Consider the following 22,250-nt stretch of genomic DNA (forward strand, 5'->3'; position numbering starts at 1 on the left):
TGGTATTATTTCAAAAGGAATAAAATGGTGTAAAGCAATGTAATCTTCTCATCAGGGAAAGAAAGAAAGAAATCAACCTCATCAATAAGACATTTTAACAGAATATGATGGATGTGTATAATGATGAACGGAACGCTATTAATTTTTGTTTAAAAACTGTTGAAGATAAAATGTCAAAGGTAGCCTATAGAAAGAGAAAGGGTAAAAGAAAGGAATAAGCAGAAAACTAATAAAGGAGAAATATAGAGCGATATGTGAATTAAAATAAAAGCTTAAAGCCTTGGAAATAGGGAGATATCACTTATATGAACTTTTAGTTCATATAAGTGATATCTACCATTCTATATAATTTTGAACATTGATTTTCTTCTTACATTTCACTTCCACTAGATATATCTATTTCCAAGGCTTTAAACTTTTATTTTAATACACATATCGCTCTATATTTCTCCTTTATTAGTTTTCTGCTTATTTTTTTCCTTTACCTTTTCTCTTTCTATAGGCTACCTTTGATGTTATATCTTCTAACGGTTTTCTTTAAAAAACTTAATAGCATTCCATTCATCATTATACACATCCATCACATTCTGTTAAAATGACTTATTGATAAGTTTGGTTTCTTTCTTTCTTTCCCTGATGAGAAGATTACATTGTTTTATACCATTTTATTCCTTCTGGAATAATACCAGTGTTGTCTTCAAAACATATGTCGGAAGTAAAAGAATTTGAATAACACCTGTGTTTAACTCCATTTATTTATTTATATATATTATACAAAATATTTTACATCAACCCAGAGTTTCTATCTTTACAAACAGGGTGTTACGTCCTTATTACTTGTGTGATTTTTTGCTACCCTGGTAACTGTTTATTTATTTTTTCCGTGTTAATTGTAAACAAGGGAAAAATACACACATCCATATATATATATATATCATCAATCATCATCATCGTTTAACGTCTGCTTTCCATGCTAGCATGGGTTGGACAATTTGACTGAGGTCTGGTGAGCCAGCTGGCTGCACCAGGCTCCAATCTGATCTGGCAGAGTTTCTACAGCTGGATGCCCTTCCTAACACTAACCACTCTGAGTGTATAGTGGGTGCTTTTACATGCCAACACATACACACGCATCATTACAATGTTCATGGCGTTGCATTTATTAAGGAGAGAATTGAATTTTGAACCTTAAATACTGGGTGGGTTTTGCATCAGAAGAGGAATATAAAAAAAATGATTAAATTTGTGAAGAAAAAGTTTCTGTGCCTCCTTGACTCCAAACATTAAATGTATTATACCAAACAGGTCCAACCAAGCTGGACATGATTTGATGTAGAAACCAGACAAAGTAGATGGAAATAGTGTTGCGGCCTTAAATTCCAATGGGTAATGATTCAGCATAGATTCAGAAAGTACAATGTCGTTAATGTTAACATCATCATCTTCACTGTTTTTATGTCTGCTTTCCATACTGGCATAGGTTGGATGAATTGCCATGGCTCAAGTACTTATTGGGAGTCCTTCCCTCATAAATTGGTGCCCTTCCTATGACCAACGATTTACAAGGTGTATTGAGTACTTTTTATCATGGCACAAGCTTTGGAGAGTCGTCGTGTTCTTGTCAACATGAGACTAGAGGCTCCTCTCAAATCTGCTTCCATTTCTAATCGTTCCCTAACCCCTTTATAGAGGGTACTAGTTATATTTTACCATGATACTAGCACTTGGGATGTTGTCATGTCCTCATCAAAATAGTACTTAAGGGAACCCTCCAGCTTATGTTTTCTCTTCTCACCTGGCAACCACTCTACTGAGTACCCCAGGTCCAGTATGAATGATGGGCGAGGGATGCCTTGTATTGTGTAAGAGTAAAAATTACTATTTCTAAGTTGTGTGTTCACTGAAGACAATATGAATGAGGAAAAGAATGAGAGAAAGCAATGACAGAAGAGCCAGAATGAGGGAAAGGGTGAAGGATGGTAGAAATTGCAGTGGTCCAAAGAAGAGAGTATTGACTGGTAGTACAGAAAGAAAGGAAACTAGTGTATTGGGTGCATACAGGTGTATTGATGGGTGAGTGAGGTTGAATAGTGAAGATGGTGATAAGAAGATTGAATGTGGGTGGGTCCTGTATCATCTGTCATAGTGGCAGCTAATAGCGGGAAATGAGAAGGGTCAAAGATATGGAGAAAACAGCAAACGTAGACTTGACAGAATGCACACATACACATTTATATATATATATATATATATATATCTTTATAAAATACACATAAAAATCATCCAGTCCACAGTGTGAAGTGGTTGACATTTGGAAGGAAGGGCATCCAGCCGTAAAAACCTTGCCAAAACTGATCTTGGCTTTGCTGGTACCATATAAAAAGCACTCAGTCCGCTCTGCAGGGTGGTTGGTGTTAGGAAGGGCATCCAGCCGTAAAAACCATGTCAAAACAGACAGTAACTTGGTGTAGTCTTCTACCTGGCCAGCTCCTATCAAACTGTCCAACCCATGCCAGCATGGAAGGTGGATGTTAAACAATGATGATGATGATGATATATATATATATATACATATATATGATTGATAAAGAAGTGTTGATCATTCAAAGTGGATGGAACTTGTGGAAGAGGGAGACCCAGGAAGACATGGGACAAAGTACTGAAGGACAACCTCATGACACTGAACCTTTCTGAGGAGATGACAAAGGTCCAAGATATCTGGCACTGCACTGTACTCAAGAAGATCTGTCCTCCACAGCAGAAAGGTTATTTCCGCTGATGAAGAGGATTGGCCTGCAAGACCCTGTGCCAGTACCACGTAAAAAGCACTCATGCTGCTACCATGTGGAAACACTAATGCCGATACCACGTTAAAAGCACCCAGTATGCACTATAAAGTGGTTGGCTTAGGATGGGCATCTAGCTGTAGAAACCAAGCCAAATCAGACTGGAACCTGGTGCAGCTCACTGGGTTATCAGCGCTGGTGAAACCGTCCAACCCATGCCAGCATGAAAAATGGACGTTAAAAGAGAATAATGATACACACACACACATTTATAGATGCTAACCTCCAATACAACCCCAGATTTAGCATTTGACCCTGCATACATGGGTTGTTGAGTCTTCTTCTGCAAGTGCTTAATGCCAGTTAGCACTGTCCTTTGTCATCTTTTTCATGAAATGTAAGAACTTGAGAGCAGATTTCACTAGCTTGCCCCAACAGGTTCCATTCACTCTGTTTGACACTTTCTTATACAGCTGTCATCCACAATATACTTCACATACAATACCAGTGCTGTCTTCTCTGTTTCTCACTACGACTGATTTCTCTTAAACCCAGCTTTTCTTTCAGCTCATTCCTATTCCAATGTTCATGCACGCTGACATTACAGCAGAGCATTCTCACTTCATTTCTTTCATAAATCTTCTGCATTTGAACCGTCTCATTGCCATACCTGTTCATTAAAACTTATACATATTGAAAAGACTTCGCATAAAAATATATTTATTACTAGCAAATAGTGTACGATATATGTTCACATATAAGGCACTTTTGCATAAACTGCTTCCAAGTTTAACAATTATGGGAAAGGAATCATCTCTTGAGCTACATGTAAGACACATAACCACTCATAATCACCACGAATAGAAAATATAAAGACTTGTGGGTCATTGCAACAGATCTTGACTTGTGGTTTATATGAGGGATATTGTAAAATTCATGATTTTATTGTTATTTGATGTGTTAATGTTTTCAAAAGATCATTTCTGGGAATTTATAGAATATATGAGGGTTTTCTGCTTAGAAAGGGTTCATTGGTCATCAGAGATTGTTCTAATTTTTCTGCTGCACGGCCAAAAGCTGGCCATCTTCTTTCATGCACTATTCTACAAATACATTCTAATTTTTTACACTGGAAGAATAAATCAACACAATTCTATATTTGTGAAAAATTATATCATATTGTTTTTTTTTGTTTTTGTTTTTTTTTGTTTGCAACAGGATATTTTTATTTAACACAAATAATTATAGAGATAATGTAGAAATAGATGAACAATATAGTGACAAAAACACAGAGACTAAAGTTGAAATAAATAAGACACTATGAGTAAATATTGTATCAATATTTACTTTTATGATCACTAAGTTAACACTGGTACACACAGGCTATGAACATTCACATTTACTCTCACTCAATGTGACAACAATGTTTCGTATCTGCCAATTGCATAAAGTCTTGTAACGCCATCTGTTGAGCTTTAAAGAAGCTAATATTTATTGGTTGGAGAAACACTGACTTGATATAATAACAGAAAATAACTCCGTGTTCAGTATACTTTTTGGTAATTGGTTGATATCCTTCATTCTCAATTGAAAAGAGGAAGTCACAGTCCTAAGACAACATTCTGCATCCTATACCATGATATATTCAGGTACCTGTTCCATTGGGATCTTTTCTGATGAATCAATAAGTTAAAGGGACGGGGTACATATAAAGACACAAAGACACACATATATATAAGTATATATATATATATATATATATTTCACTGTTTCGTTTTCCTGTCTTGTTTTCTGTCCGCCACTATCCTCCACGAAAAAAAAATTTAATTTGTGTTCGTGGGAAGAGCCATTTTAACGATGCATCCTGCCCTAACTCTTTGAAATGCCAGTGTTTTAATGGTGGCAGCTGATGAAGGATATGTTCTCTATGTGGCCTGCTTGTTTTTTGTACCTTGTTTATCATTTTGTCTATGTTTATTTGCAAGTCATGTACCCAGATATGCATCTATATGTACATGTAGATGAAGGTATGTACATACATGTACATATATATGCATATACTCATATATTGTTTGTATATATATATCCAACACATGCTAGCATGGAAAGCGGATGTTAAACGACGATGATATATATATATATATATATATATATATATATATATATATATATATATATATATATATATACATACGTTTATGTATTTGTTTTGCAATATTCCTGATGTGAAATCATGTGTTGTAACAGATATTGTTATATTTCAGGATGGCCATTTTTTTTTACTTCACAAATAAACACCCGTGCTATATATTTATTCTTCACTTGTCTATCATTGTTCTTATTGTATGTCCATTGTCCAAAAATCTTTTGTTACACATCACATAACCTCTTCAGCGACTCTTCATCCCACGTTTAGCATGGACTAAACAGAACAGGAAATATATGGGATGGAGAGTTGGTGAAGAGGTCACAGGATGTGTGACAAAAGATTTCCAGACGATGGACATAAAATAAGAACAATAATAAACAAGTGAAGAATGTATAGTGCATGTGTTTAGTTGGCAAAGAAAAAGAAATATAAATATATATGTGCATGTGTGTGCATATACTCAATGGGCTTCTTTCATTTTCTACCTACCAAATCCACTCACACAGTTTTGGTCAGCCTGAGAGTATAATGGAAAAAACTCAAGGTGCCATGCAGTAACACTGAACCTAGAACCATGTGGTTGGGAAACAAATTCCTTACCACAAACCCACACCTTCACAGCCACACCTGTCAATTTTCTTTTTAACACTTTTTCAATTTTTACATGTCATATGTAAACTTTTCGGGGTGTTACTTGTTTACTTTGTTAAACGGTACTAACATCTTTCTTTCTCTCATTTTTCTCAGGATAAGATAATGAGAGCTCCAGGAAAAGCTCAATACAATACAGATAGGGAAAACAGTTCCCTGTATCTGGATATTACTAGATGGATCCAGCCAGTCTCTACTGGTTTTGCTGATGGTATTATTTGCAGAATTTGTAAGAGTGGTAAGCTTAATTTGAGCAAGATAGTTACCAGTGCAATAAAATTGCACATGAAGGGCCTCTTGCCAGATCATAGAATTTTAACAGAAATAAGTGGCATACATAATAATTCTCTTTCCATCTCTGGAAACTCATCATCTGCTGCCAGTTCTGTTGATTCTGGAGTTTCAAGATGTAACATTGATTAAAACTGTTCAATTAAATCAACCAAATAAATGTAACTTATCATCAAGCACTGATAATTCTGTTCAGTCAAGCAAGCCAAGTCAATCCACAACATCTATCGTACAAGCAGTCATCAAGAGGGAATTCAAACAAGTTGTTAAATGTAAGATACTGTGTGTCTTTCATGTTGTCTACAAGCACCACAGTTGGGACAGTTCAGGCAGTAGGTCAGAATTGCTTCAAGCAATGTTCCCTGGTAGCAGTATTGCCAAAGAATTTTCTCTCATTAATGAAGCTAAGCTGCATTATAATTCACAGCTTAACATCTTTTTCTTTTTTAAAGCAGAAACCAAGAGTGAATTAGCGCCAAAAGGCACTAGACTGCTACCCAACTTTGTGACCTGTTTTGATGAGTTGTTTTAATAAATTCAGTTTTTCAACACAACTGGATATTCATATTATTTATTCTGATGAAGTTACTAACAGAATCAAGTGAGATTATCTTTGATCCCAGTTCATGTGGCATTTGAGTGATTTTTAAGGAAGCATTCATAAGACTGGATGTTGGAAACAATTTGATGCAGTTATCTGTGGATTGTCTGCATGTCGACTGGGCATATTATGAAGAATTTGAATAATATTGTTTAATGGAGAATCCAAATGCACCATCACTAACAATTGTGATTCTTTCATTTTCTTTCAGTCCACTTCCTTTCATTTGTTCCCCTTTGTTATCCATAAAACAAAAAAATCACCAGTCTCTCTCAAACCCTTTTTCTATATTTCATTATGCTTTTAAAATGTGTTTATTATGCATGAGATTTTTCTTGGATTTCATAACTCTTAATGCTGTATATTGTACTATTATGACCAGTGTGCAGACTTTCCTGTATAAACTTGCCTTATAATACTAAAATCTAAAGTCTGTTAGTGTGCTCCTGGATTTTTGAGAAAACTGTACATTGTAGTAATAGAATGCTTCTTACTAATTTACTCTTTACCTCAAATATTGATATCTGATTTCAGCACAAGGCCAACAGTTTTGATAGGAGGGGTTAATTGATATTTTATGGGTACTGCTACTTTATTTTATTGACCCTGAAAGGATGAAAGGCAAAGTTAACCTGTGTGGAATTTTTGCTTAGAATGTTGAGCCAGAAAAAATACCACTAACAATTTTTGACATGCTAGTGATTTTGCTAGCTCATTGCCTTCCTTTTGCATAAAATAATTTTGTACATTTCTTGGCCCTAGACCCTCAAAATAAAAGTATTTTGTTACTCATTATATCAGTATGATAGTGGAGGTGCAATGGCCCAGTGGTTAGGGCAGCAGACTCGCAGTCATAGGATCGCGGTTTCGATTCCCAGACCGGGCGTTGTGAGTGTTTATTGAGCGAAAACACCTAAAGTTCCACGAGGCTCTGGCAGGGAATAGTGGCGAACTCTGCTGTACTCTTTCACCACAACTTTCTCTCACTCTTACTTCCTGTTTCTGTTGTGCCTGTAATTCAAAGGGTCAGCCTTGTCACACTGTGTCACGCTGAATATCCCAGAGAACTACGTTAAGGGTACACGTGTCTGTTGAGTGCTCAGCCACTTGCATGTTAATTTCACGAGCAGGCTGTTCCGTTGATCGGATCAACTGGTACCCTCGACGTTGTAAGCGACGGAGTGCCAACAACAGTATGATAAAGAAACTTACTTCTTTTGCTACACAACTGTCAATAAGAAAATGATATACATGCAAAAGACAGAAATATATATATACAAAAACAGACATACAACAAAGACATTCATGAAAACAAACACATATACACATAATATATATAATTTAGTTGGTGAATACCTTGATGAATAAGGTAAGCAGTTATGAACAGATAATCATTCTTATGTCTGTTACAAATGGATGTTAAAGTTTAAATACATGGACAATGGATGCAACATTATTTCTCTTTGTTACATACTCTTGATGAGAAGGGGGTGGGTTTTTTTAAAAATTGTTTAGGAAATGATATACAAAATTGGTAATATAATTTAAATTCATAAACCAAAGTATAGTTTTATAAGTTAATAATGCCTTATGTACTTGATGTGAATGATGTCAGGTAAACTTGTAAATAAGTTTTGAATAAATTATCTCAAGTTTCAAAAATGGCATATTTCCTTTTTTATGAGACTATGACTTGTATTTTCATGAGATTCTATGACTCTTCAATTGCATTGGCATATGATGCTACATCAATGGGATCCACATGAATCAGTGAACTGAGAATTCAGGTTGGAATAGCCATTACATAAACTATCAGCTTCATGTTATTGACAACATTTATCCATTATAAATGCAAGCATGACTGTGTGGTAAGTAGCTTGCTTCTCATCCACATGGTTCCAGGTTCAGTCCAGTATTTTCTACCATAGCCTTGTAAGTGGATTTGGTAGAGAGAAACTGAAAGAAGCCTGTTGTATAAATGTATCGGTGTCTTTGTTCCTTGCAACTGCTTGACAAATGGTGTTGGTGTGTTTACATCCCTGTTACTCAGTGGTTCAGCAAAAGAGATCAACAGACTATCAGGCTTCAAAAAAATTTGTACTGGGGTCAATTCATTCGACTAAAAATTACTTTGTGGTGCCCCAGCATAGCCACAGTTTAATTACCAAAATAAAAAGAAGGTAAAAGATAAAGATTGGTGTTTATTGACAATTATTAATGGGTTTTCAATCTGATTCATGGATTTCTATTCAATTGTTCAATCCACCTAGTTTGTATGTGTATGGGAGGTAAGCAGACCAAATGGAATGCAGAATATCAATCATTGCTTTTCCAATCTAGATTCACTTCTTCAGTTCACTCCCTCTCTCTCAAGTATTGCCTGTCTATCTATATACTACATTTATTACCATTCCGTGTCTCTCTTTATTCCTGTAAATTAGTTGAATGGTTGCAATCATATTGTAACAACATAATTTAAAATATTGGTAATTTCATAAAAAACAATAAGATTTCAAGGTGGCCTCTCAAAGACACATTGACTGCAAGAAGACATGGCTACCTGTTCTTCAAAAACCAATGTAAGTGACCTCTCCTTATTTACTTTTCTCCCAACTAACCTAGTTACACTCAGAGTAAGGTATATAAATCTATATAGCTTGGAAACAAGGTCACTATGACGTAGATGTGACAGCTATCAGTGAAACCAAGATTTTCCAAGATATAGTGACAAGTACCTATTTTTGGAGTGTAAACATCTTTTAGTAGTCAACCTGGGTCAGGGAGTATTGATCTAGAAAGGTCTACATCTAAACTTACAATCTTAGATAGTAAATTTGTAGGGCAGGATGTGATGGTACCTTCAGACTAGTAAACTGCTATGTCTCTAAGTCACTGAGTCCCTTAATTCTAAAGAACCATGTTTACCATTCCTTGATAAAACTGGTTCTGGATTCTGCATCATTTACAATGATGATGCTTCTAATTTCAGTTTTACCATCAAGTCTATTGCAAACTATTTGCTCAAATATGAACAATAAAAGATTTAATTAACCTGCCAACATATGTCAGTTTTATCATTTCTGATTTGTTCAAAAGCGAACAGCTGAGCACAGACATGAAGAAAATATAACAAAACCAAAATCTATCTTAAGAGTTTGTTTGGTGCTGAAATTTAAATAAACTGAACCAAAAACTGCACACATAAATTAGATTAACAAATAGAAAATTCACTCATTTCAAAAAGAACCAACTACAGAAAATGATACAAATATTTATTTAGTGAAAAATAGTGATATTTTATTCCATGGCTCATTTATGTGACACTGTCAGATAACCTTTGAACAGCAGTCAAGGATAAAAAGCATTAATTTCCAATCGGTGGGACAGATATCCAATAATTACAGGTGAAAAAGGTGATGCAGAAACAAGTGTACTGAAAGAAGTTTAGTAATGTGTTGTGACCATTGAGCAGTTGTCAATACTATTTAAAAGCATTGGATTTTACTTCAGAGTTCATCAGAGGAGAAATTATAGACTTATTTACACAACATAATAGTTTATATATTTTCCTGAAAAGTAAGCTATATTTCCTTTATAAATAATGTTAGAGAGTGTGAAGTATACTTTTTAAAAGATTACAACACTAAGTGATAGGGAAAAGCAGCAAATAGCTATTTGGAAGGTTGAGCAGAGTGATGAAAATATTAATTACACTGCTACCATTACTGACTAATTTGCATATTTAATAAATAATTAACTCCCCAAATATTAATTAGGCTGCTATCCTTATCTAATGATTTACAAACTTCTAAATTTATTGATTAGACTGCTATCCTTATCAATTGATTTGCATATTTAACAATTAACTCTGAAATGTATTTCTACATTCTTTTCTTAAGCACAAAAAAAAAAAATTTGTAATTTTTTTTGGTGGTTAAAAAGAATTAATTTTTATAAATTTAGTCTTATAGACGATCAATTTGGATAAACAACTTAATAACCATTAATAATAAAAATATATCAAAATAAATTTAAAGTGCCCTACAAAATTGTACTTGTGAAAATCTTTTTTGTTCATTTTCAAAATATTTTGCTTTTAATTTTAAAAGCGAGATTAACTGAAACAAAATTCAGTAAATGTTCTCTTAGCTTCAATAATGTCAGTCTTTGAATGGAGCTAATTTGAAACAAATTCAAAAAATATTTCTTGATAAATTCCTAAATAATTCAAAAAATTGTACTCTTAACAACAGTTTGAGTCAACTGAAGGTAAAGTTGGAGTGATTGTAAAATAATTGTAAACATGAACATTGGAACAAAAAGAGATTAATCCCATAAACTACATATCTGGAATAATATTGCACTAAAACGTCTCTATGCATTCCTGAAGAATTATTTAATAAATTCCACTTGGTGCATGGCATATAAGGATCAGAAATGTACAGTCATCCTGCATTGGTGACTTATGAAATAAACGGAGAATCAAAGTGGGTAGGTGGGTGTGATATACAGCATTTATCAAGATGTCTGTTGTCCTGTCAGTTACCAATACGCTTGGCTAATAATCAAGTTGTCACATAAAAATGACAAGTCATCTTTCTTAAGTAAAGAAGAATCTTAAGAATTTTACCCACGGTACAAAACAGTGACTAAAATTCTTCAGATTGCTGAGAGCAGAATACGAAAAAAAAGATCATATGACATAGCTGTATCATACATACACCAAAATAAGAATTTAAGCAAATCAGCCAACAGAACCATTGTAACCAGATGACACTAACAAGGATAGTTGGAAGATAGTGAGAGGGAGACATCTAGACATAATTTACGGGAGTTTATCAGGAGCCTCTGTTGTACAAGTTAATGCCACTGCTGTCTCATGTAGTTCAAGCAATTTCAGGTTCTCCAGTTAAGAGTGAAAGTATCATGCTGAAATGAAAATTAAAATGTTATATTACTTTATGAGTAATATCATCATCATCATCATTGTTGAATGTCTACTTTATTCGGCTCGCATGTTGTCAAACAGAATTTGTTAAAGTGAATTTTCATGGTAGGATGCCCATTTTATAATTTTTTCAGATGTTATATTTCTCTAGTTCACATGCTTTACTGATATATAATAAATATTGTCATGGTTAAGAAGTTTGTTTTCCAACCATATGGAATTGGATTCAGTCTCAATACATGGCACCTTGGGCAAATGTCTTCTAATATAACCCCAGGCCACCCTAAGTCTTTCAAAAGGATTTGGCAGACAGAAACTTTAAAAGAAGCCAGGCGATAATCATTTGTTTACAGTCCACCACAAAAGCACATCATTGTTTCTTGACATGTTTTAACATGTGCAATCTTTGTAAACAAAAGGCTTGTTCTTATGGTGTTGTTTTTTCCAGTTCTACACATAACCATCTCTGGGGTTTGCTGTTCAATAGATAGATTATTACTTCACTTGATAGTAGAGGTTGGTGACAGGAAAGGCATCCAGCTGTAAAAAACTGACTCATGCAAACTTGGAAAAGTAGTCATTACAATGATGATGAAATCAAAATCATATGTAACTCATCAATCTTTAATGGTTTTAAACATCAAATTCATTTGTTAATGGTGATAATAATAATAGATATTATAGTTGAAAGTCTTGGAAAGGAAACACATTTGAGAAAGAAAAAGTCAGCAACAAACAAGCAGTTAACTGAAAGAACATTTTCCTGATTAGAACCACCTGCTATATGGACACAAAACTGACTCACAAATTCAAGCAAGGAGCAATTTGCAGTAAAACACAAAGAACATGCTTTTTGATTCAGCACAGAAAAGATAATTTAACCATCAACTAACCAATGTCTGAAAGGGTAGACTTAAGTCATTATCACAGCAGGCCTTTCAGAATACAGTGACTAGTTATGAGTCACTGGTGAACACACAGATAGATGTAAACTTGGCATGGAAATGGTTTGTAGAACGGAGAGAAGTGGAAGTGTTAGGTTCGAGAATTATAATACTAATACAGTTCTATATTTAAGAGATGAGAAATTATGTACATTATTTACATTTGACGGATATTTGTCCTCATCTTGTTTGTTGTTAACACAATGTTTCGGCTGATATACCCTCCAGCCTTCATCAGGTGTCTTGGGGAAATTTCGAACCTGGGTTCTCATTCCTAAGGTATTTTTCAATGTTATTATTATTCAGGTCACTGCCTGGAATAGAACTCAGAATCTTGGGGTTAGTAGCCCACACTCTTAACCACTATGCCATATGCCCATGGACAATTATGGAGTGAATTTTAGGGCTTTAATATTTTCCTATCCTTCCTTAATACTGGCTCCCTTATGCTATTCATATCTGCACTCAATCTGCTTAAGAGGTTGTTGTGTCCTAGCATATGTGCTGCTTCTTTTAGTTTTCGTATTTTCCAGGGGTATTCTCTGTCTATTATTTTAACTTCATCTCACAGGGGGAGGTGGTCTCCATTTTTCCATACATAATCAGCTATACCTGATTTACCAATATCTCCTTGTGTCACAGCTTTGCGATGTTCGTCTGCCCTTACTTTGAGGGGGCGGCATGTTTCGCCTTTGTATAACCTACCACAGCTGCATGCGACATGCGATGGAATACATGCAGTCTTTGGTCATATTCTCTTCTATTGGTGGTTTTACTCGAAGGAGATATTTGTGAAGTGTTGTATTACTCTTGAATACTGTCCTGATGTTATATGGGCTGCATATCTTTTGTATCTTTGCAGCGAGGCCTTTCACATAGGGTAAACAGACTGTGGACAGTTTATTGGTTTCATCCTCTTTCCTTCATAATTGGAGTGGATAGTATGTTTTTGGGGTAGTTGTTGCTTAACAGATTGTTACTGAGCTTGATCACTTCTTCGTGGTGTACTGATCATGATTGCTACTTATATTCTTTGCTCGATGTTTTAGGCACCGAGCAATCTCTCTTTTTACACTGTATAGATGGTGGGAACTGAAGTTGAGGTATTGTCCAGTGAAGGTCAGCTTGCGGTATACGGATGTCCTGAATCCATACTTGGTGCATGTTATTAATACGTCCAGGAATGCTAGCTGATTGTCTTTTTCCTTTTCCATTATGAACTGTATAGATGGCTTTATTGAGTTCACATGATCTAACAGCACATAGACATCTTCTTGGTGGGGCCAGAGTATAAAAGTGTCATCAACATATTAGAGCCATAGGGTTGATTTTAGTGGTGTTGATCCTAAAGCCAAATTCTCAAAGCATTCCATGTATATATTAGCTATTATCAGTGATAATGGCGAACCCATAGCTAAACCCTCTTCTCGTCGATATATATCAGTGTCCATACTGGAGTAGGTAGTTTCTACACAGAAGGTCAACATAATAATAACATCAAAAAGTATCTTAGGAATGAGAACCCAGGTTCAAAATTTCCCCAAGACATCTGATGAAGGCTGGAGCGTATATCAACTGAAACGTGCTAACAACAAACAAGATGAGGACAAATATCCGTCAAATGTAAATAATGTAAATTATAACACAACTTAATATGTTCATATCAAACAAGGTCAAACAGAATCCAACATCTGATGTTTGTGAAACATCAGATGTTGGATTCACACACACTTCTGATTGATTGATTTGATTTTGTTTCAGAAATGATACAAGGATATAATATTGAGAAGCTGCAACAACAGTGAAATATGTATCTGTCACTCCTAAGGCAATTTGGTTCACTTAGCTCTGAAGTATATTGTACTTTTTAACACAATATGTCTATAAAGGGATTTTTCCTGGATGTAAAACTACAGCTTATGGCTTTTTAACAACACACATACATTATGCTATATTCTCTTCATAGTGGTTTCTCCAAGTCTCTTTCCTTGCAGCCTCGTTAAATGCAAGTGAGCAGTCATCTATGTGGACACATTTCTCTCCCACGACATCACAATTCTCTCTCACACACTGTCTTGCAACACGAAATACCTCAAGTCTTTGGTCCTCACAACACAGAACATTGGCAAACTTTTTCTTATCTGCTTCCCCTCTCACTAAATAAACCTGTCTCCTAGCTTCCCTTCTGGCAGTCTGATACAATTCCCTGCTACCATCTTTCTTCCAGTCCTTCCATGCCTGTTTCTTTTCCCTAATGGTCCTGTCAACTGCATTGTTCCACCACCACGTTACCTTGGGTCAAGAGGGGACTTTGCACCAATACTTTTACTTGTTTCAGTCATTTTTGACTGTGGCCATGCTGGAGCACTGCCTTAAAGGTTTTTTTTTTCAGTTGAAGAAATTGACCCCAGAACTTATTCTTTGTAAACCTAGTACTTATTCTATTGGTTTCTTTTGTCATACTGCTAAGTTACAGGGACGTAAACACACAAACATCGGTTGTCAAACGATGGTGGGAGGGACAAACACACACACACACACATATATATATATATATATATATATATATATATATATATATATATATATATATATATATGACAGGCTACTTTCAACTTCCATTTACCAAATCCACTCATGAGGCTTTGATCAGCCTGAGGCTATAGTAGAAGACATTTGCCCAACATGTCATGCAGTGGGACTGAACCTAGAACCATGAGGTTGGGAAGCAAGCTTCTTAGCACACAGCCACGCCTGTGCCTATGTATAAATGATTTTCAGACATTGTGAAATAGCCTTTTTGTTCTTTTAGTCAGACTCCACAAGTAATAGGTATAGGTAATGTACAAGTGTATATCCAATTTTTCAAGGTGTTGAAGAGATGTCTCTTCCTTAAATAGCAAGCACCGTAAATGTACATTAATAATACATTTTCTCTGTTCTATACAGCAGTAAAATGCACCTATCAATGACACTAAATATTGCAGTGAAGTAAAATGAGTCATGGGAAGACATCTTTGTCACACACTCATGACAGGACATGAAGAATTACGCAGTCACAACTTCACCAAAATATTTTTTAAATAAGCAAAAGTAAAATGAAAATGTTCTTTTTAATAAATCAGGTTTGCATTAATGCTTTCATAGAAAATATTTTAAGACAAAATAACAGAGGATCAGAACCCATGATTAAGAAGAATAAAATGATACTCACTTATACAGGAAGACGAAAAAGAAAACTAAATGAAACACTAATTTTATAAGACATTCTCTCATGCAGTTCTTAAGTTGCTGTCTGTTGTGAATTTCGGCTGGATCATACATTCCAATATTTCCAGAAGGTATGCAAACAAATCTGAAATTGAGAAAATATTTTTCGAAATCAAACACTGAAGGATGAGGAGTTCAGTTCCAATATTACAGATTAAACCTTTCGTTACTCTAGTTATGATGAGATATGCTGCCTTATTTTAATTCATTTGAAAAGCAATTAAGAATTTATTGGAATAACTTTGTCATTAATAAACTGGTGCTTGTAATATATATTAACATGAAATTTTAAATGGAAAATTTTAATTCAGATCACTTTAAGACGGGGTATTTGTATCATAGAACCCTTGGCTTTAAGTGTGTTGATATCATTTGTGAGAGAACTAACTCCTATTAAAGAAGTTCATCGAAACAGATTAAAATTAATGTAATTTAGAAAAAATGATATTAACGTAATTAGTAAAATAGGGGTGTCAGAAAAGAGGTAATAATTTTTTTTTTTATTGATAGAGAGAAAAGATATTTAAATAATAATGTACAGGTGAGGGGTTAAATTGATTACATCACCCCCCCCCCCTCTAGTATTCAACTGGTACTAATTTTATTGACCACATAAGGATGAAAGGCAAAATCAACCTCAGCGGAATTCAGACTCAGAATGTAAAGATGGATGAAATGCCACTAAGCATTTTGCTCAGTGTGTTAATGGTTCTGCCAGCTCACCACCTTAGTTAAGAATATAAATATTATAGTATAATCAAGATTATTTACAATGGACGGATAGGTGTCCTCACTTTGTTTGTTGTCGTTTCAGCTGATGTACTCTCCAGCCTTCATCAGGTGTTCTGGTGGAATTTCAAACCCAACCCTTTATTCGACTAATGAGGTACACCGTTCTCATTCCTAAGATATGTTGCTGATGTTATTTTTCTGTTGATATTACTTTCTTTTTCAAGTCCCTGCCTGGGATTGAACTTAGAATCTGAGGATTGGTAGCCCACGCTCTTATCCACTATGCTATATGCCCACAGGCATATAATATCAACAGAAAAATAACATCAGCAACATACCTTAGGAATGAGAACAGTGTACCTTATTAGTCAAATAAAGGGTTGGGTTTGAAATTCCACCAGAACACCTGATGAAGGCTGGAGAGTACATCAGCCGAAACATTGTGATAACAAACAAGGCAAGGACACCTATTCATCCATTGTAAATAATGTACACAATTACTTGTCTCAAAAATATAGAATAGTGTAATCAAGATAACTTGAAAGTTGTCGTATAATCAAAGCGAACATTGGGAGCAGAAAAATTAATTCAATAATCATCCAGTTCACCTCAATCAACTGATATACTTTCAAGAAATTTAATTAATACTTTACAAGTAATATAAGAATTTTGTATGCTTTTATACTGTTTGGTTGAAGGCCAAAGCCCATAACACCCTTCACTACCTTCATATCCATCCAAGCTGCCTCCACTTAGAGATAATCTTGAAGAAATGTGGATGGATGTATGAATATATACATATATATAAGCCATCCTTTATAAATAGTTTATTTACCTCTGAAAATATTATACAGATGAAAGACATAAATATTGGCCAGACTGAGTTTAAATGGGACAAGAAAGTTTCATGGTAAATATAATAGATTAATATGAATACAAAATTTACATGGGAACTTGTGAAAAATACATGAAAATAGGTTAAACTGTAGAAGCATTCATGTTTAAGTTGTACAAATGGGAAAAAGTGTAAAAGATATCTCACGTGTAAATCACCCAAGCAGTCATTGCAGAATAGAGACAAAATAAAATCCAGTGGCCAGAGATTATTAAACTGAATGATACCAAACCATGGGCAACTATTTCTGGTAACACCCACTAAAGAAGAAAAACAAAGAAAGTTTATGTATTTGTTTTGCAAGATTCCTGATGTGAAATCGGGTGTTGAAACAGATATTGTTATATTTCGGGATGGTCATTTTTCTCTTTGTTAAATAAACACTCATACACTATATAGTTGTTCTCCATTTCAGCTTTATTATTTTTATTTTAGTGTCCCTTGTCTGATATCTTTCATCACATCCTATGACCTCTTCAGTGATTCTTCATTCCATGTGTCTCCTTCTGTTCTGTTTGAAATCTTTCATGAAATAGAACAGAAGGAAACACATGGGATGGAGAGTCACTGAAGAGCTCAGAGGACATGTGATGAGAGATTTTAGACAAAGGACACTAAAAATAAGAACAATAATAAAGAAGAACAAACATTTGGCAAATAAAAAAAAGACCATCCTGAAAAATAACAAAGGAAGTTTAGTTTACAATATATTTAATAAATTCATATTTTGATAATATTGACATCTTGTCACATAGTATGTACATAAAATTACAGTTCTGTAGCAGTAATCAAATCATAAAATTCTTATGCAATAAAATCATCAATTATACACCAAATATTGCATTGATACATTCAACAGAGTCGTGGTAAGATGAAGTGAGATCAACGGGTATTAAATATTGTTCTTGGTCAATCTGGTTTCTGGAAAGAAAGAAATACATCTTCTAGGGATGAATTTTTAGTTATGCTAGAAAATATATCAAACGCATACAGTATATACCTGCCTTCAGTAAATTTGGATTTACAAACAGGATAAAATCCTGGTTGTTATTAGATCTCCACTTCACAAAAGATCTCATTATTAATGTAAATATGACTGCTTGTCCTAACCATGACATAGATAAACTCATGAAAATAATAAAACAAGATGCTTCAAATACAGCACCTCACGAGATGCAAAGTTAACTTTGTTGAGCCTAAATTTTAACAAATTTCACTAGAAATCAACTGAAATAAAATTCTTCAAATGTATTTGGAAAAAGTTTTTTCTCCGCGGAAAATAACAGCAGCAAACTGAAACTGTTTAAGAGAAAAATTGTAGGAGACACTTTTACATGAATTCTACAATAACAAACTGGTGTTACTCTTAAACTCTACCTTATGGTGTCACAAGTATGACGATGGTTACAAATGAAATATTGTTACGCTTGAGAAATTAAGCATAAAAAGTTTTGATTAAGAAAGTAAATTTCAATTTTTTCGCGAAATTCTTATTTGACTTGGTTGAAAACAAACAGGTACTGAGGCAGGGGAGATAACTTTCGACTAAACCTAACAAAAGAAAATCGAAATAGTTTCACTTCGTAAAATCTATAAGTATGACTTACCTTGTTTAATTTTCCACAACACGATCTTGCATTTAAATAATCACATTCTAAATCTGAGAGTGTGATAACCTGACAATGAAGGAGAAATAACGCCAAAATATTCTACATACATAGGTATCAACAGCAAAATAATGGACAAATATATAAACTGAAAACGGTTCAGCGGTTGATCTTTCAGACAGATTTTGAAGTATTTTGTGCCATATAGTTGTAAAATTATGATAGTGTAGTATCTTTAACAAAAAAAAATATTGCTTTCAAAACTTCACACCTTGTGGTGGATACCTTATTTAAATAGATTCATTAAAATATTTCGTTTTTATAAGATTTTGAGTCATATAAAAATAGTTACAACGAGATATCAGCTTCTAAGTAACATCCTATTGGGTATGTCATGTGTTGAAAGGAGTTAAATAAGCGTACAATAGAGTTTTATCAATTTTCAGAAGTTGTAAAAACACTTTATACAAATATTGAAGCAGGTGTATGGATCAGTACATTGTTGACAGTGCGGAAATCTTGCTCGTAATTCTACGGTTTACATCAGCCAACTCATTTGTGGCTATTGCAGACGTTAAATTCAGCATTGGTAATTCCATTGTTGAATGTTTTGGTTTCTTTCTTTTAATTATTTTTTTTTTTAAGTAAGCCTAAGTAATTAATGATATGGCAGTATGGTTGAGCCACCAAAGATGTGTGAAATAAAAGACCAGTTACTTGAAAAACAGCTAAGAATTAGTGATAGGAAGAGCATCCAGCTATAAAACGAGGTTCCAGCAATATATCTATCTAACCCAAGCAGGCATGGAAAACAGATGAAAATGAACAAGTGAAGAACACATCGTACATCAACAAGGATGGTTCATGTCGGAAATGAATGCTACAGGTTGTTTTAAAGTGTTTACAATTTTGTTTCTTTGAACTGCAACCAAGATACTCTTCCTCCATTAGTTCTCTACATTGGAACATCGGAAGAAATCAATTTCTGTGCATAAAAATGACTTGAAAGATTCACAAGTTGAGCCAATGCAAGAAAGACTCTGTGTGTGTGTGTGTGTGTGTGGTATCCAACTCTTCCAAAAAAAAAAAAAAAAATCTGTTGTCATTGAATGTGGGAGAAGAGTCTTGAGTCTTGACATATTAGTGATAGAATAAGGGAGCAACTCTATGGATACCCTGTGACAAAGGAAGCAGAATAGATCGTTTACAAACAATAGATTAGTTACTTTATACACTTTGACTCTAAACTGTCAAGTCCTCAAACTGAAAAATATTGTCTCAGTAGATAATAGAGCCATCACATCTTTAAAATTTCATCCACATTAGTTTGACTTCTGGTTAGTCACTGTATCTTCACACTCTAGTACACACATTGCCACTGGAACCAAAATAATGTGGTTTTGATTAGATTTGCTAGTGCCTCCTTCACTCAAATTAACCTCTTTGTAGTAATATCTGACAGTTCTTCCATTTGTAGATATGGTGCAGTCTACATGCTTTTAGTAAAACTACATACAGACTTTATGAACTCTAAAATAATTTAGGGGTTATAATACTAGAGGGAGAAAGCCTTTACACATACAAGAAACTGCAACCAAATCTTCTTCAAATACCACCCTACTATCTTAAAAATAGTTCGATATAGAGGATATAGGTTTGACAACTAAATGACAATTTCAACTAAGTTTGCTTTCGTCCAGTTTCAGTGCAGTTAGAACTATGCTGTTCGTTTTAGTTAGAGTGTTTATAAGCACGTTAGGCTTGGATAGCATGTGGAGGGTGAACCATTATATAGAATATTGCATAATTTTACACAAGGACGCTGAAGCTTTTCAATATTTGAAAGCAAATACAATTGATTTTCAGTGAGTTCACTAAGATCTAGCATTAGAGAGCGTGAAGGTATAAAGCATTTATTTTAGTCACCGAAAGAAAAAAATTCAATGGAATCAACTAGTATGCCTAAAGTAACTTTTAAACATTTTGTAGAATAAAAACAATGATTTAATTTGCAGTGCGCTTACACAGGCAATAAATTCACGTATTATCAATATAGAATTGATAAGTTTCCATTAATCATTAAAAATAGTTGAAAATTTATATTTCCCAGAACTAAAGAAGGGGTAGCTTAATATCAATTGTGATAAGAAAGGACACAAGTCTATCGCAAGTGATTTTACTATGATAGCGGTTTCTCCCGCCAAGTAGAATTACTTTTCCATGAACACAAATACCAAATACTGGAATTTTTTTCTTACGAAACAACTGAATCCCCACTACAACTCTTCATTCGGTCCTTGGAATTAACGATTAAATAAATCGGAAGCACATAATGTTACAATCAATTCAAGACGAAAGATTTTGTTTACTCGAGATGATTAAAACAGTTGTAGGAAACCTGTGTAAAATCTCAATTCATACAATGTTTATATGAAAAACAGCTCGCATCGTATCTAATGACATTTCTTCGAGGAATACGTCAATTAACTTATATACAATGTAAAATAATACCCACAAATAAAACAGTATGAAAAGTTAATAAATTTAACATCAATATAACAACTACAAAATATTATTTATTTATATATATATATATATATATATATATATATATATATATATATATATATATCAATAAAATATCAGCAGGGAGTTACGAAATAATCGATCTATTAGAAGATTCCGCCGAATGTTTTTACGAGTGCGACCAGAAATACATTGGCAGTTTCGGTGAATTTAAAAAATTAACGTAGAATAAACTTTAAAACAAGGAAATTTAAGATATAAGAAACTATGTGAAGTAAAGAGTAAGTGTGTATTTAAAAGGATACAAAATAAACTGTTAACGAGAGTAAAAGAGCGTCATCGATGAGAGCAAAGATAAAAACAAGCGAGTCCGCCACCATTTTGTCAATTTGGTCCGAAATCACGCAGACGAGCGAGATTTCAAATGAAAGCTTGAACGAGATTTTGATATTTATGCTGGAAGAAATAAACTAATTTCAGTGATTTAAAAGACTTTTTCGTGTCAGTTTATTTATATTGATTTCAAATTTTTTTTAACATAAGGCCAGCAAGTTCGGAGGAGTAGATAAGTCGATTATATCGACTCCAGTGCTCAACTGGTACTTATTTTATCGATCCCGAAAGGATGAATGGCAAAGTGGACGTAAAGACGGACGAAATACCGCCTAGCATTTTATACAGATTTCCTACAACTCGCGGCCCTTCAGTTTATTAATATATATTGAAAATGAAATAGTGTTGGCTGTGGTACTGCCAACCTGTGAGAAAATTCATTTAAATAAAGTAATTCCTTGGTAGTAAAAAAAACTGGGTATCATTGCTGCCCAGCTGACTATTTCTTCATTTTTAA

General features: G+C 34.1%; 1 protein-coding gene across 1 annotated transcript; it reads right to left on the reverse strand.

Moving 5' to 3' along the window:
• Window positions 1–9,736: 9,736 nt before the first annotated feature.
• On the reverse strand, window positions 9,737–21,796 carry LOC106873927 (protein cornichon homolog 4). Its single transcript, XM_014921464.3, has 5 exons — window positions 21,706–21,796; window positions 18,875–18,943; window positions 17,415–17,527; window positions 15,585–15,725; window positions 9,737–11,407 (listed from the first exon to the last, which is right to left on the reverse strand). Exons 1-5 carry the CDS (start codon window positions 21,778–21,780, stop codon window positions 11,365–11,367), a joined length of 441 nt encoding a protein of 146 aa, XP_014776950.1. The 5' UTR covers window positions 21,781–21,796; the 3' UTR covers window positions 9,737–11,364.
• Between the last annotated feature and the right edge of the window lie 454 nt (window positions 21,797–22,250).

This window comes from Octopus bimaculoides, chromosome 11, assembly GCF_046866305.1.
Source record: "Octopus bimaculoides isolate indiv1 chromosome 11, ASM4686630v1, whole genome shotgun sequence".
Taxonomy (NCBI): Eukaryota; Metazoa; Mollusca; class Cephalopoda; order Octopoda; family Octopodidae; genus Octopus; species Octopus bimaculoides.